This window comes from Diceros bicornis, chromosome 17 (assembly GCF_020826845.1).
Source record: "Diceros bicornis minor isolate mBicDic1 chromosome 17, mDicBic1.mat.cur, whole genome shotgun sequence".
NCBI lineage: Eukaryota > Metazoa > Chordata > Mammalia > Perissodactyla > Rhinocerotidae > Diceros > Diceros bicornis.
The window spans coordinates 56,995,796-57,013,877 of NC_080756.1; the positions used below are offsets into that span (position 1 = coordinate 56,995,796).

Consider the following 18,082-nt stretch of genomic DNA (forward strand, 5'->3'; position numbering starts at 1 on the left):
TTCCGCATCCGGTCTCCCAGAGCCGAGTTTGTGCTTTGCCTCTGCCCTTTCGTCACAACAGTGGCTTTTGCCCTGTCTCTGAAATATACAATAACAGGAGAAATATACCTTCTTACACTTTTTAAATAAATAAACTGAGGCAGGATAGAACAAGGGCGCACTTAGACCGAGGAATTTTCTAAAGGGTGCCAGGAAAGCGGAAAAGGTTTGGGAGAATCTGCCGAAGCGGATCTGCTGGCTGTAAAAACAAGTCGGTAAGTCAGCTGATGTTCCCTGTGTGGCGGCTCGTTGACAGCTCGGGGGATGCGGACCCCTCAGGACTTCGCCACTGGGGGAGGTGAGCTCAGAACCAAGAGCGAGGAAACCCTTCAATCTGAAGCCCCCGAATGGAGGGGCTGTTCCCTTCACTGGGCTGGAGCTTCTCGGTCCCGCCGTCTGCCCTCCTTTTCCCTAATTTGAACCGTAGCTGTATGAGTTCGGTCCAGCCCTCCTCCTCCCATCCCGTTTGCACGGGAAACCTTCCTTGATTTCACCCCTGCTGAAAGAACAAGAGGAGAGAGAGGGAACTAAAGTATCAGTTTGTTGAAACATAATAACTCTAAATGTTGAACCGATTGAAACCAGAGCTAATGGTTTTTGTTTACAGAAAATATTGAATCTAAACAACATTAGACCATAAGCCCATATTTCCGTAACTTTCAGTTCCCTGCTACAGTGTTCCTTTACTGTGTACCCAATTAGCAGCCTGTAATTTTTTTACTGGTGTGTTCTCAGAGAGCTTATTTATTTATTTATTTATTTATTTATTGTTTTATTATTACCAGCTTTCATTTTTTAATCATCTTATGTTTGTAAGATGCTTCATATTTATATGATTAATCCTTATGACAGCTCTATGAGTTAAAAGGCTTCCTGGGGTCTATCTGAGCTGAGACCTGAAGAATGAGTAGTTGCCAGCCAAGGAAAGAAGAGCAGTAAGAGTGCTTGCTCTAGGCAAAGGAAAAGCATTCAGAAAGATTGGGAGTGGAAAGAGAGGTTTGGTATTGAAAGGAGTTCAGTATGGCTGGAAAGTAAAGATTGTGAATTTGTGTGTTGGGGAGGAGGGGTGCAGGTGCTGAAAAAAAAATCTGGAGATAGAAGCAGAGGCATTGTAAACTGAGTTAAAGAGTTTTAATTTTATCCTGGGAGCAATGGATATGTTACAGAAGGGTTTTAAACAGGTGAGCAACATGATCAGATATACACTTTGGAAAGATAACTATGACTTCAGTGTAGAGAATAGTGTGAGAACTGATGTGATGGGGAAAAGCCTAGTGACAGGGAGTCTAGTAAGGAAGCTGATAAGTAAATATTTAATTGAAGCTGATAAGCAAATCTTTAATTGATATTGATCCTTACTCTCTTTGACTAGATTTTCTTCTTTCTGAATAGTGTCCAGTTTGCTTTGTGGAGTATCCTGTACTTTCTATTTTCTATATATCTTCTTCCCACATGGAAATGTTGCCAGCACCATCTCCCTACCCTCCACCCCCAATCAGATCTCATACTCACAACATCTAAGATCTCCAAGATCACCTCTTTCTCCCTGCTCTGTTCTTTTGACTTTGTAGTCACCAGCTGTTTCAAAAGCTCTATATCTGCCCACCCACACATCTCTTTCTAAGAATCCTCTCTGCTCTTCTCTCCATGTTTTTTCCCTGTTCTTGAGGAGCCTGCCTAGGAATGCCAAGTACTTTATGGGCATAATGTTTTTTTCTTAAATGAAGTTTAAAAGAAATTGTTTTTATTAAAAATGAAGTTCTTCATTTTCATCTTCATGATGATGAAAGTGAAGAGATAAATGTGAGAAAAACCAGAATAATTGACTCAGAGTCACACAAATAAAATCTCTGAGTGGTGGAACATTTTCTGAGAAGTGGTACAGCAATAAGGAAACATTTTTTTATGGACTTATAACCTGCTGCTTTTTTTTTTTGTTAGTTCTATGGAAATCCTGCCAAAGAAGATGAAGAAAAATAGAGAAAGATTCTGCAACAGAGAGAGGGAATTTCTGTATAAATTCAAAGTAGGAAGTCAGTGCTTAGAACTGAGGGTGCCCCTCAGATTTCCTGTTCAAGAGAATGCCAGTCATTTACTTGGACGTCTGATGCTTCTGCACAATTTACCATGCTTTATAGAAAAAGGTGAGGACTGATTTTTTAAATACCACTTTATTATTTTCCTGTAGACTCTATCATTAGAAGTTTCATATTAAAAAGCTTAGGGGCTGGCCCGGTAGCGTAGTGGTTAAGTTTACGTGCTCTGCTTTGGTGGTTTGTGAGTTCGGATCCCGGGCGTGGACCTGGACACCACTCATCAAGCCATGCTGTGGCAGCATCCTGTATACGAAATAGAGGAATATTGGCACTGATGTTAGCTCAGTGACAATCTTCCTCAAGCAAAAAGAGGAAGGTTGGCAACAGATGTTAGCTCAGGGCCAATCTTCCTCACCAAAAAAAGAAAAAGCTTAACCTTAAGAAGCATTGGAAACAGCCGTAAAATATGAAGTATTTTTATTGCTTCCAAGAATAAAAAGGTTCTCCAAACTTTTGTTTTATTGAGTGTTTTTCCTATAACCCTTGTAGTTGTTTATAAGTAGTTTAGTATAAAAATTAAATTATATAATGAAAAATTAGTTACAAAGTCTAGATTAGAACTCTTAACCTTATAATTTAGTTGCGTGGATTCCTAGGACATTTCAGCTATCACTAATTATGATATTAAAGAATTATATTGCCCTTTTAATGATCTGGGCCTCAACTCCTGAGACGGCATGGAAGAGAAGGAATACTAATCTTTGAATAATTTTTGCTTACCTAAATTAATTCCATAAGGTCATCTGTATTAAACCATTTTTAAAAGTTCTATGTTCTATCTCATAGATGAGGAAAAAATTTTAAATTTAGAATATGTTGGATCATTGAAAGTTAGAGTTACAAGGGAACCTAGAAACTTTCTAACACAAACTCATTGTACAAATAAGAAAACCAGTACATAAAACAGTTAAATTATTTGCCTAAAGCAGTGGTTCTCAAAAATTGCTCCCTGATCGGAAGCTATAGCATCACCTGGAAACTTGTTAGAAACGCACATTCTTGGGCCTCACCCCATTCCTGCTGAATCAGAAACTCTGGAGGTGGCTTGCAGCAATATATTTCAATAAGCCCACCAGAGAATTCTGACGCATGCTAAAGGTTGAGAACCACTGTCTAAAGTTACAAACTTAGTGACAGAACCAAGACCAGAACACAGGCATCCTGACTTCTATCCCAGTGCTCTTTCCATTGTATCAGTCTGTAAGTAGTGTCTCTAAAATTGGAATTATAGATATCTGAATTAAATCAGTTTTAATATGCTAATCATTTAATTTCTCTTTCAAATTCAAAAAATGTAGCAATATGTATAGGAAACTCCTTTTCATTTAAACACAGTAACTTTCAGACCCTCTAAATCTGTAGAAGATTTTTCTTTTTTTTGTTTTTGTGAGGAAGACCAGCCCTGAGCTAACATCCGATACCAATCCTCCTCTTTTTCCTGAGGAAGACTGGCCCTCGGCTAACATCTGTGCCCATCTTCCTCTACTTTATATGAGACGCTACCACAGCATGGCTTAACAAGTGGTGCATCGGTGCGTGCCCAGGATCTGGGCCTGCTAACCCCAGGCCGCCGCAGTGGAGCGCACACACTTAACTGCTTGTGCCACCGGGCCAGCCCCTAGAAGATTTTTCTTTATGTGCTTTTACCTACTCAGTTTCAAACTGAAGAATCAGGCTTAAAAAATTAACATTTTTAAATTAGTATCAAGGTTATACATAAGATTAAGAATTCTGACCATTCCCCATGCAATAACCTGTGATAGTAAAGAAAAATAATTGTGAAATTAGTTAAATGATCTCCTAAGCTGATTTTATTTAGGTAATTTTACTCGATTAAGGGTATAAGCTTGATAAAATAAAATTTCACATTGGAGTGCTTAGCCAGGTAAAATCTTCCCTATTTATGTCTGAATTTTGCTGATGATGACATTTCTTGTCCCTGTTACAGGCTTAAAAGAAGCTCTGAGCCAATTTGTAGAAGAAGAATCCCTCAGAGATTATGATAGAGCTGCTGAAGCATCCCTGGAAGCTGTGAAATCAGGTGAAGTAGATTTACATCAGCTGGCAAGTACCTGGGCCAAAGCTTATGCTGAGGTAAGAAAATAGATCAGATTATAAATTTCAGGGATATACTGGACTTTGGTGAGGATTTTTAAATTGCTAAGGTACTACTGAAACTGTTGTAGAATCCTTTTTTCTATACGTACAAAAATTTGTCCCATAACATACAATATATATTGATGTTTGTGTGCTTCCTTCCTGTAGCAGAGCAAGCACATAAGACACAATATTTTGTGTCATGCCTTTGTAGAACAAGAGGCTACTTTTGTATTTCTAACAGCATAGGGTTGCAAGATGTAGTAATTAAAAATACAGGATACACAGTTAAATTAAAATTTCAGATAAATAACGAATAATTTTTTAGTATAAGTACATCTCAGTTATTACATGGAATATACTTATGGTAAAAAATTATTCTTTGTTTATCTGTATTTTGTCTGGCAACCCTAAACTAACAGTAGTAGTTCATTTTAAGCTTTGGTTTACTTTTGTCCTCTTACTTATCTTCACCGTTGTTATATAGTTGCATAATGTTATCATTTTTCCATTTAAATAATATACCTTATTTCATAAAGTCTAAGATGCCATTGATCGTAACACACCATTATTTTATTTACTACTAAGATAGAACCCCACACCAATTAAACTGTGATAGAATGCCAAGATGCCATCAAATACAAGATGCATCCTGATCTCTGAGAGTTGTAATGTGAAAAAACATGCATCTTAGAATTGATGAGATACAGCGTGTTGAGAAGCTACTATATAGCAGGTACTGTACTAGGTGTTGGGCATCAAATAGCAAGACAGACACAAAATGCAATTTACATTTTAGTTAGAGAGCCAGATACAGAACTCTGTAAACAGTCAAATTCAATAATTGCAAGCTATAATGGGTGAATTACATCCCAATCTAAGCAACTCAGTCTATGAGAATTTGAAAGAAATCAATTTTATGGGTCATATTTGTTATTCAAAGCAGTTTACTCTGTACCTAGTAAGGTTTCCTAGTTTATTTAAAAGATGGCACTATTTACACATATTATTTTGAATGTTAAAAACATAATTGTGGGATTAAAAAAGATATATCTGTGATACATATAATTTAAAAAAACTTAATCTGTCTTCTGATAAAAAGGAATAAAGCTGTAAGATGTATTAAAAGAATATTTCCACTTAATTCAACCAATATTTTTTGTACCTCTGAAACGGGTTGGATGTACAGCTGAGGATAAGTCTTTGCCCTCAGGGAGCTTACAATCTAGTAGGAAGAGACAGAGAAATCCACAGACTGTTATGACACTATGTAGTCAGTGTTAGGATCAGGGTCGACCCTGTGGGAGCTTGTGGAGAAGTGGGGGAAGAAGGAGTGGTCAAGGAAGAGTTCTTGAAGAGAACAATCCCAGATTCTAGAACTATAGCAGCTTGTTTGTTTCTAAAGAGTTAAGGGTGGGGCCAGCCTGATAGTGTAGTGGTTAAGTTCACACACTGTGCTTTGGCAGCCGGGGGTTCGCAGGTTTGGCTCATGGGCACAGACCTACACACTGCTCATCAAGCCGTGCTGTGGCAGCATCCTATATACAAAATAGAGGAAGGTGGGCACAGATGTTAGCCCAGGGCCAATCTTCCTCAGCAAAAAGGGGAGGATTGGCAACGATGTTAGCTCAGGGCTAATCTTCCTCACCGAAAAGAAAAGAATTAAGGAAAGAAAAAGCAAAGAAGCTATTTCTAACTGTAAAATAGGAGATATTAAGAATCAGGAAAATAGCTGAGAAGACCCAAATATTGTTACACCCACTGGATATGATTGGGCTGTCAGTGGCTGTAAAAATTACAAAAGCCAAACCACTCAGTACAAGCACAAGAAACATGGGAATCAGAGACCAAAAAGAAGGAATTCAGAAAGAAAAGGGTACTGTACTGTAGACAGCAAAAGGGCTGGCAGAGATGAGAAGATGCGAGTTTGTGGAGACTGGAAGAAGCAGAGTCTGACTGGCAGCAGACTCTGACAGTGAAGCAGAAGGGAGTGGTAGATGTGACTGCTGAGGGGCCAGAGCAGCTCTGCAGGGTACGGGTCAACAGTGTGTCAGTGCCCTTGAGAGGAGTAGTTGGAGCATCACTGAAGAGGTGAAATAACAGCGTGTTTACGGTAATACCACTTACCTAGGCTGTGAAGAAATGAGCTCCATTTTCTACAAATGGATTTGCTAGATATTTCAGATACTAACAGATTTAAATAATGAAACTTTTACCTTGATGAAGATCTTTTAAAAATGTAGTACTCATTTCTTTGCTTTTTTAAGCGTAGTGTATAAAATTCAATGCTAACTTCTTGTAGCCCCTGGGTCATCATTATAAATATAAGTTATTATACCTTTATGTGATACTGTAAGGCATTGCTACAGATGGAGGAGTGTCTGTCCCCTCGCTGCAGAGATGTACTGAATATGCTGCTGTTATACAAGGAACTTACACTGTGGGAAGGAAGATGTCTTTACATTGTAGAGGACCATTGCCCCTGAAATACTGCCAGAGCTGTGCTTTGATGGATGTACTTGCATGGTATAAGGAGGTTCTGATGGTTTACTCAAAGGTGTATGACTGTTAATTCATACTTTGTAGAGTAATTATATTTTCTTCTGTGTTTCCTTGTCATCTGTCAGAGGATCTATTGATAGTCATCTTTTTCTGCTTCTGGTCTCTGCACTCTAAATGTAAGACACGTGGGAGCTAATGGCCAAAAGAAAATGACAGAGTAGGAGGGTCTGTGGTGTGGAGGTCCTGAGAAGGTTAAAGAACCATTTGCCTGGGAGTAATTGAATGAGAAATTTTGGTTGAAATCTGTAGTCAGAGACTGAATGTTTGAATTTTAGAGGTTGAGCTGTTCCTGGTGATGATATGGAAGGGTGACTGAGGTGAAGTGGAGGACTTATTAAAGATACGGAGTTCAGGGAAGTAAGAAGGCAGGGCATTGGATGAGGTATCCACATGGACATCCAAGTGACCCAGGTTGATGATAGGATGTGGGACAGAAAGGAAGTCTGTGAACGCAGTGCCAAAGCTTTAAATAAAAGAGGGTGCATGACAGGTAGGTTGTTAGGTGATGGTGTCTATGGAAGATAAAGAGGGTGCATGACAGGTAGGTTGTTAGGTGATGGTGTGTTATGAGAGGTTCGGGGATTCGATCGGAGACGTAAAAGACACTTGCCACTCCAAACAAATGGACTGGAGGTATATTTTATTATATAGAGGATAGTAAAGGTGACAGTCTGCAAACAGATCCAAATAGGTCAAATATTAAGAGGGAAAAAACATCAGCCCGACTGGAAAGGGAAAACACCCACATCGGCTGAAGAGAAATGACACAAATCAACCAGAAAGAGAAATACCAGGTTGACTGAAAAGAGAACACATCAAATCAATTACTTCATATCAAATCAATTGCTTCACATCAGATCACTTACTCACAACATCCACGCCCCACTGCCGGGAGAGCCCTGTCAATCGACGCGGCTGGGCAAGGATCACACGTCCTGGGCAAGGTGTCCCTTCCACAGGTGGAACTCTCACTAGGGCTCAGTTTCCAGCAGTTTTTATACCATCAGTAATTTTCAGAGTAAGCAATTACAGAGTTTGCAGAGCAAGCATTTAGTGTTTCCATGCACAAATGGTTATCAGTGGTGTACGTGCACTGAGCCCCCTGGCTAACGTCCCAGCCCAGTAGTTGTGTACGTGCATTGTTCTCTTTGGTTATCGTCCTAGCCCAGCACAGATGGCCAGTCCATCCCGTGCTACAACGTTCCAAGAGCCTTGAAATGTTAGAACTTGCAACTCTCTCCATGGGAGAAAGGCCAGTTCCCGGGAAAAGGCCAGTTCCCACCACACAGAAAGCAGCTTTGTATTTCTTTTTGTGCTGGTGGCTGTAGGTCAATGGAGCGGCCAAACATGGCTGTACTCATGTCAAGACATGGTGTCTATGGAAAATAAAGAGTGCCAAATGGTTTAAGCCTCAACAAAGCTGAGCTTTATGCCTGAAGGTGGACATGGAGAAATAATGGCCTGGACATTGAATAGTTTTCTTTTTGCAGGCCCTTACTCAGTGCCCCATTCCTCTCATCTGTCACAGTCCCCTTTTTAGTATCGTCTCTCCTGAGGGAATGGCGTGAGTTAGGTCAAGGAAGAAGCCTGTTTAATGCTTCTCATATAGGTAGCTTCTGTCTATTCGTAAGCCTTGCTCTAGGCTGAGTTTTAAATTGATGCTGCAAATTATTATAGTTAGGTGATCTGGTTAGTGGAGTTACTGAATGTTGGGTGTTATGTTCGGCCAAGCAGATTTCTGTGATCCGCACTGGCTCCTTCCTACAAAATTTCAGCCTGACACTGAAGTGAATTTTGAACAGAGCTTCAGTCACATGGGCTGGTTATAATCCTAGAGCAGAGCCAGGTCTAAAGATGTAGAGCTTTTATCAGAATGCGGTGTCAGGATTTCAGAGGCACAGAGTAGATGAAATCCATGTTCTAGATACAGCTCGTCCTCTTAAATTCTTCCCTCCTGATCTGGCAGTTGATTGAAGTATAAGTGAAAGAAAACAAGGGGAAAAGTTTACCTGTTGATTAATCAAGTTCAAGATACTTGTCTCAGTGATTCGTCCATTTGTTTGAAGGTAAATTATTGCTCTGAGTCATGTCATATATTCCAGTTTTTGATATTTTCATTGGTAACAAAAAAGGCAAGAATTTAGATTGTTCTTTTTTACAGGTGTCTGTCTGCAAAGATCAATAATGGAAAAAGCATTGAAATCTTTATTTCCGCTTTTGCCATTAAATTGTATGCTCTTTGACAAGGGACTTGTCAGCATATCAGTTTCTTCTCCTGTAAAGCACTGTGTCTGTCTGATATATCGACACATCACGTGTCCTGGGACAGGCATCTGTGCTTCCCTGGACTGACTGGTGTGTGCATTGAGGCTATCCCTATATCACCTCTCTGCGTGTTTCTGTTTCTCTCCTTTATCAATGTTTACTCAGTCCCTTTATCATTTTGATAGCTACTGTTTTCATATTCTTCAAAGCATGCTTACATTATATAAAGAAAATGGAGTACTACAGAAGTTCAAAATAAGAAAATTGCATATATATGTCTTGATGTAAAATCCTATGTGTGAATTTGGGTTTTCAAGGTCAGTGTTATCACATAGGTAACCAGTTTGTAAATACGTAGCCTATAAAACCTTTCTGGCAATATACATTTTAATAATGAAAAGCTTTTTTCTGATTACATACAAATTATTGTATTATACAATACATTAGAATATAAAGAGAGTAAAGGTCATCAGAACTCCCACTGTCCTGAAATCGCCACTATTAGCATTTTGTTATCGTCCCTTCGTGTATGGGAATTATATTACAGAAATGGGATCATAGCATGCTTACATTTTTTTATTGTGGACACTTCCTGTCCCTTCCTCCACATTAGCACCTTCCCCTTATCCCTGCCTCCAGGTAACCCATATTGAAACTCAGTTTATATCTTTCCATACTTTTTTGTATACTCAGATAATTCTATATAACCTATACATACCCGTATATAAATAGAGGGTCTTTCTGTCCTTGTCTGATGTACAAAAATGGAATTTTCTAGTAGTGTGTTAAATAAAACTACTATATCATGCTTTAAGAATGTCTGTGTATCATCTTGTAGACCACATTAGAGCATGCAAGGCCTGAAGAGCCCAGCTGGGATGAAGATTTTGCGGATGTGTACCATGATCTAATCCATTCTCCTGCCTCTGAAACTCTCCTAAATTTGGAACATAATTACTTTGTTAGTATCTCAGAACTGATTGGTGAAAGAGATGTGGAGCTGAAAAAATTACGAGAGAGGTATTTCAAATTTCTTGCATTATCATGATTAAATATTACATTGTCAAATATGATGGCCTGCAGAACAACTTGTTTTCATTTTTTTATAAATTTGAAGAATAAAATAGAAAAAATTCTTTACCATTAGAAATTAATTTTCTTGTGTGTTTAAATCTATTATTTCAATTGGGAAGGTGAGGTCCTCATAGGTTTATAGAACTTCTCAAGTGATTTACCAAAACAAATTATAGTGACGTTATCTATCCTTATTTCTAATAAGAGGAGTAGCTCACTTCTGTTGAAGGTTTGCTTTGTTCCAGGCGCTGTGCAAAGTGCTTTGGATGCTGTCTTAGTCAGTTGGGCAGCTATAACAAAATACTATAGCCTGGCTGGCTTAAACAACAGAAATTTATTCTCACGGTTCTGGAGGCTGGGTAGTCCAAGATCAAGGTGCCCCCAGATTTGGTGTCTGGTGAGGACCTGCTACCTGGCTGGTAGACAGTGCCTTCTGGATGTGTGCTCATATGGCCTTTCCTCAATGCCTGCTCCTAGTGCGTGTCTCCTAGAAGACCTCAAGCATCTCTTCCTCTAGACACTAATTCCATCATGAGGGCTTGAACCTCATGAGCTCATCTAAACCTAATTGTCTCCCAAAGGCCCCAGCTCCAAATACCATCACATTGGGGGTTAGAGTTTCAACATAGGAATTTTGGGGGATACAAACATGCAGTCCATAACAGATACCCTGTCTCCTTTGATCTTTACCACAACCCACTATTATTATCCTCATTTCACAGATGAGGAAACAGAGGCTTAAATACGTTAAGTAACTTGTCTAAGGACAAGCTGGAGTTTGAAACCAGGAAGTCTGACGCCAAAGCTCTTAACCGCTATACCATGCTGTCTCGCTATTCAGAACCTATTTAAAACCCTGCTGTTACTAAGTCCATGGTCTCTTTCAGTTCATTTGGTAAGCTTATTTACAATAGGAAAAAAATAACACTAACATTGTTCCAAGAAATTTTAATTAGATTTGATTCATTCTGTGTGGATTACTTAATGCAATATGCAAACAATGATTTTATGACTCTTTTTTTCCTTCAGATAAGTAAAAAATTGCTAGCATTATTTATTTTAAAGCATTTTAAATATTTTAAGGCAGACTTTCCAGACTGCTTCCTAGTAACTATAAATTGTAGTATTAATTCAGGATGCACGTCTCTTAGATAATCCATTTTAATCTAGCAGAATCTAATAACATTTATTACCTTAAAAACATTTACTTAATAATTTAGGTATACATAGCATTAAGATAATTCTTTGTAGTGTTGCTGACATAAAATTTCTTTGATTGGAAAGTATAGTAGGACGAAATCACATTTATTTTTTGTGACTGATTTAATAATCAGTCCCAAAGAAGTAAATTTTAAATGATGTAGTTTGCTCTTGGCTGTCATTAGCTTTGCATTGGAAAACACTGGGACTAGCAAGATGAGAATAATCTGTTATTTTGAGGGTTGTCATAGTTAAGAAAACTTAAAACACAAAAATCGTAAGCAAATGGATGTAATCATTTTTCCTGAGGGATACTTTCATCTGTGTACCAGATCAGCATTTTTGTCAAATTGCATAGATTTGTAAATTTTCGTAACAATTCTACTCTTCTGGACCTAATTTATTTTCATATCCAATAAAACATTAGAACTGCCTGTGTATCAAAAAGAGCATGATGTTTTGAGACATTTGTCACCTTGATAGGTTTGAGTTTGCTGACTGACTGTGTTGAGGCAGGTTATTCCTTTCTAGGTGGAATACTTATGGTATGGGTAGTTGCCACCAGGTAAATAATTGAAGCTGTGTCCCTGGGGGGAGACGAAAATTTGCTTTTTTCTAGTTCTTTATTATGTTACCAATAAAATTGTGAATATATTTTTAAAATAATGAAATACAGGTTAGATTTTTACAAATATGTAAAAGTATAATTACCTAATACTAATTAATTACCTTCTGTTAAACTTGTTTGATTTTTCCTACCAGGGCTTCAAATAATATAACCTTCAACTTTTTCTCTGTTCTTGGATCTCAGGTTTTCTGGGACTACACTCATTCTGCCTACATAGGTACAGTCATGCATCACTTAACGACGGGGATACCCTGAGAAATGTGTGAACATGGTAGACTATACTTACACAAACCTAGATGGTATAGCCTACTACACTCCTAGGCTATATGGTACTAATCTTATGAGACCACTGTTGTATATGCAGTCCGACTTGACTGAGACGTCATTATGCAGTGCATGACAGTATATTTAAATTCTCAGCTTGGCTATCTATAGTTATATCAATAGCCACTACTAGTACTTTCACTTCATACTCTAAATTGTGGCCCATTTTTCTGCCTACTCACTACACCTCCCAGAAAATTCCATATCTGGACACCAATATTCTATTATTGTTCTTTTTTCTAAATTGGAAGAAGATTCTCGTTCTGCATGACTTTTCACATTTTGGGAAGCTGAGTTAACTTACTAATTATCTGCATTTACCAGTACTTTATATGTTTTTTTTTATAGAATAATTTTTTAGTAGGGGTTTGTTTTGGTTTATGTTATTTTTGAAATATCTTTTGTCCAAACTTCTTGGTGGGGCTTTGCTTTCTTTTCTTTCTAAATATATAAACAATATCTGAATACATTTATTTTTAAAACAGTTTTGTAGTTTATTTTTCACATGTCCAAACTATTAGCTTGAAAAATAAGCTATGTTCCTTTTAAGGTAGTAATATTTATTGCAAAGGTGAGCAGTATAACTTAAGGTAAGTTGAAATTCACTGGTATCTGTGGAAGTTCACCCAAAATTTTGGTGCTTAATTCATTTATCCAATTCATGAGCAGAAGTGACACATTTTCTTATTTCTCTTTTCATTTTAATTCCATTTTACATCTTTAAAAGACAGTTTCTCAGCACACAGCGTTAATACAGTTATAATGATCTTTTTTCCTATGTCTTCAGTATAATATACAGGTTGTCAGAATTGTCACACCTGACATGCTGAGCCGATATATAAGTTAGTATTTCATCTGAAATATAACAAAATTTCCTTTGATCTTAATCATAGAAAAAAATATTGTATCATTAACTATATCATTAGCTACTTGCATCTCTTACACATTTAGGGTGAGATAAATGTTTATGAAATTTTATTTGTTGAATTCTTATTTATTAGTTTTTTTTCCTTGCTAGAAATTTGCTTCTTTTAGCAAACCAGATTCAAGATATTTCTTTAAACTTAAAAATGTCAATGATACTTTTTATCCACTAGAGGGAACATGTGTAATGCAAAATATTAATATATCTGTATAGTTGTTTAGCAGTTAACTTCTGTTTTAAATAAAAATTTTGACTTGCAAGCATAATCTTCACCTGACCTGACCTCAGGTAGTTATTAAAATGTTAATGGGGTCACCTGCATTAGAAATAAGTGGGGACTAAATGGTATTGAATATTTAATACTAGAAGGTATATATAGAAATATATAAGTGTATAACATATGAATGTTTAATTTATCATATACATTTAAGTATCTTAATCAGTTGTTATAAATAAGTAGAAATTCTCTTTTGAGAGCAATTTACTTAAATTAACTAGAATGATAGTAAAATCCTTTTAGTTCATGTCTGTGTTTCATTCTTTCCAAGTTTGTTTGAAATATGTTTTAGAACAAACTTTTTAAAACATTTGTATTAGAAGATAGTTTTTTAATTTTAAATTTTAAATTAAATTAAGTGAACTTATTTATTAAAATATAATATACATACATAAAAAGCAACAAACTGTAGGTGTACAGCTCCATAAATTTTCACAAAGTAAGCACACCCGTGTAATCATCACCCGGATCAAGAAATAGAATATTTCCAGCACTGCAGAAGGTTCTCTCATGCCCATCTAGTCACTACCCATTTCCCCCACAAATAACCATTATCTGAACTTCTAACACCATTGACTAGTTTTTCCTGTAGGGAAAACCATTTTTAATTTCTGCACATTATTTGGATAAATGAAGAAGGTAAGACTAAACATAATTTTTATATTTTATATTCCTCTGTAAAGGGAACGTTGTGACTTAATACCAGTTTGATTCTTAGAACCTAATTGGCAGCTTCTGCTTATAATATAAACTAACTTTCAAAGGTTGAAGTCCCTTTAACTCATGTACAAATAAATAGAAAATGTATTTAAGCTGGAATTGCAGACTGTCTTCTTTGAGGAAATCTGCAGGCGAAAGAGGGTATGGACTTATAAACGTTAAGCATGGAAATTGAAAGAGCACCTAGACTTTGACTGTTTTCATTTATGCATTAAATTTAGATTAAAATGTAGCTGCACGAATGACGTTGTTGATATTATATGACATTATCATCATCATTTCCACATCTCCCTTTCTGGGGCTTCACGGTGCTTTCCGGGTATTATAGTTGCCATTCCTGGACATATTCCTATAAAATAAAAATTTTATTTTCACTTTGTAGAGACTGTTCAATGAGTCTGGAGTGGTCCTATAGCTTAAACATTTGATGAGTATGTCAGATCTGCTTGTTTATGTTTTAGGCAAGGTATTGAAATGGAAAAAGTGATGCAGGAATTGGGAAAATCACTGACTGATCAAGATGTAAATTCACTGGCTGCTCAGCATTTTGAATCCCAGCAAGTAAGTGAAGTACAATGACTTTTAGATGTGCAGTTGCATTTTCTTTTACTTATTTATTTTTGTAAAAAAAAATTAACTAATTGTGTACTGTCTCTTTTTAGGACTTAGAAAATAAATGGTCAAATGAATTAAAACAATCAACTGCCATCCAGAAGCAAGAGTATCAGGAATGGGTGATAAAACTTCATCAAGACCTAAAAAACCCCAACAACAGCTCCCTCAGGTATGGATCCTTATTGTTCTTGCTAGATGAAAGTTCACTGTTAGTAATAGTTGGTATGTATTGTAAAATTGAACCTTTTTAGTTGTCTATATTTTTAAGTTATCAATGAAAATTCAAGATAATTTTATCCTTCTTTTAACACCTTTTGTGTAATAGACATTGCGCAGATTATTTGGGAAGGGAGTTAATTGGTTGGTTTAAAATAGTGATTTCTCCCCTAGAACTTAGCCTTATAAATATCTTAGGTGTATATACCTAAATATCCTGACTACTATCTCTCATTTCTTTAAATTGGTTTCCACTCAGTGCAATAAATGTTGGTTGAATGCATCTTAAATGCCAAGCACTCCAAGGAGAAAAACAAAGAAGATATCTACCCATGTAGAGCTTGTATTCTAGAAAGAGAGACTGACCTGTAAATAAAACAATACTGTATAGAGTCATATGTACAATAATCGAAGTATGTACAAGGTACAAAAATAGTATAGAGGACTTCCCATAATTCATAACTTGTATGGTACCTTATGGCCTAAATACATTGTGATTCGTATATTGCCCTTGACAATGCCTATGTCATTTCCTGGCTGTATACTCGGATATTTGAGAATTTTGTTATTCTTTCAAATCCAAAAGTATATTCAATTGGAAATATGCTTACTATAGTATAATAATCCTATTTCCGGCATTTGCTGGTATATGCTATAAACATTTAGAAACAGCATTTTATTGGTATAATGTCAGTCTCTCCCACTAGTCTCACCTTGAATACAAAAACTGTGTCTGTTTTTTCTACTGTTGTGTAGCCAGATCCTTGCCAAGTGTCTAGGTCTTGACACACATAAGACATACTGAGTAAATATTTATGGGATGGGTGGACAAACAGGCAGATGGATGGATTATCATTAAACTGTTTACCTGATATCTGTATCACCTCTTATCTAAATATTATAATATTTCATTTGCCTTATTGTTTTTCATAAAACAACATCTTGGAAACATTGAAACAATTTTTTATGATTAGAAATGGGATAACGTCCTTGACACTATCATATTTGACTGTACTCTTCATTTCAAATGAAAATAGTGATGAACACAATAAAAAGGGAGTGGTGGGGGAAAGATGGGTTGGGAAGATCTGTATGCTGTCATGTACAATGGTGTTGCTTAAACTGCTGGTTGCAGTCTGCTAGGAACCGTTCTAGAGCCTTTACTTTCCAATCAGACTTTTTAAAATAACAGTAAAATGAAGTGGAAGGGAACAGAACAGAAGAGAGTAGAGTAGGGAAAAAATATCAGAGTGCATCATGCGTGAAACTTTCTATAAATGAACGTGTGTGTTGAGCCAAAATGTAAAATATATACTGTATATTGTGGTCAGAAAAAGGGAAAGTCACTGATTTAAGGAAGCTAGAAAGCCCTTTGCTACAAAAATTCTCTCTCACTTTGCTGCTCTAGTTTCAGTAATTCAGCCTATCAGATCAATTCCATTGTGTAAATATTGACCTCTAGCTGCTGCTTCTTTTAAAGACCGAATATTCTTAGGAAAGAGTGTTTTTACTGTGACTTTCTTAGTTTGCTTTCCTTTTTGATAGAGGTTTCCTTGAGCAGCAGAGTTGAGTTTTCAACACAACTACATATAGAACTCCTATATGAGATTGATAAAAGTGGTATTTTATTTTTAGTTATTTATTTTTGCTTTGTTTTTTTTAAAGTCAGGTCTATTGAAGGATAAATTACCTAAAGTAAAATTCACCTGTTTTAGGTTTACGTTTTGATGAGTTTTGACAAACTTAATTAGTCATGAAACCATCACTGCAATCAAAATATAGCATTTCCCTTTACACCTTTACAGTTAATCCTCGTTCCCCTTGCCTGGCTCCTGGCACCCTGATTTGATTTCTGTCCCTGTAGTTTTGATTTTTCCAGAATGTCATAGGAATGTAATCAAACTGTATATAGCAATTTGTTCTTACTTCTTTCACTTAGCATAATGCTTTTGAGACTCATTCATGTCATTTCATTTATGAGTGGTTCCTACCTTTTTATTGCTCAGTAGTATTCTGTTATTCTTTGTTTGTCCATTCACTCCATGATGGACGTTTGAGGTATTTCTTGATTTTGGCAATTATAAGTAAAGCTGCTATAAACATTCACATACAGGTCTTTGTAGAGACGTATGTTTTTATTTCTCTTACGTAAACACCTAGGAGTGGGGTTGCTAGATCACGTGTTAAGTATGTGTTTAACTTTATAAGAAATTGCCAGACTATTTTCTGAGGTGGCTGTACCATTTTGCGTTCTCACCACAAGTGGCTGTAGAGGAGGCTGTCTGAGGGTTCCAAATGCTCCACATCCTTGTTGACACTTGGTGTGGATGTTTAGCCATTCTAGTAGGCTTTGTGGTGGGATCTCACTGTGGTTTTGCTTTGCATTTCCCTGATGGCTACAAATGTGGAACATTTTTCACGTGCTGCCCTTCCATCCGTATCTCTCCTCTGTTGTTTTCCTATTATTGTGTCATGAGAATTCTTTATATATGCTGGATACAAGTCCATCATCGGATATGTGCTTTGCAAATATTTTCTTTCACCTGTAGCTTGTCTTTTCATTTTCTTAATAATGTCTTTCAAAGAGGAAAGTTTTTAATTTTCATTAAGTGCAATTTATCAATTTTTAAATGGTTTGTGTCTTATCTAAGATATCTTTGACTAATCCAAGATCACAAAGATTTTCTCCTATGTTTTCTTTTAGAAGTTCTATAGTTAAAACTTAAACATATAAGTCATGTATTATTTCATGTATATTATATACAAAAATATAAATAAAATATATCCGCTGTAAAATAATAAACAAATATATCTACTGTATATTTGTTGGTCTATAATTTTGGGGTTCTTTTTGCTGAGGAAGATTCGCTCTGAGCTAACATCTGTTGCCAATCTTCCTGTTTTTGCTTGAGGAAGATTCGCCCTGAGCTAACATCTGTGTCAGTCATCCTCTATTTTGTGTGTGGGTCGCTGCCACAGCATGGCTGCTGACAAGTGGTGCAGGTCCGCATCCAGGAACCAAACCTGGGCCGCCAAAGCGGAGC

General features: G+C 36.6%; 1 protein-coding gene across 3 annotated transcripts in view; it reads left to right on the forward strand.

The window, feature by feature from the left end:
* The first annotated feature begins 49 nt into the window (after positions 1–49).
* The window catches only part of C17H12orf4 (chromosome 17 C12orf4 homolog), a 45,408-nt gene continuing 27,375 nt past the window's right edge, over positions 50–18,082 (forward strand). For 2 of the 3 annotated variants that reach the window (XM_058559020.1, XM_058559022.1), the window contains exons 1-6: positions 265–337; positions 1,981–2,183; positions 4,084–4,229; positions 9,898–10,079; positions 14,669–14,768; positions 14,870–14,991. In XM_058559020.1, coding sequence (XP_058415003.1) covers positions 267–337; positions 1,981–2,183; positions 4,084–4,229; positions 9,898–10,079; positions 14,669–14,768; positions 14,870–14,991 — 824 coding nt within the window. In that variant the 5' untranslated portion in view covers positions 265–266. The other variant, XM_058559021.1, reaches the window with a different exon arrangement.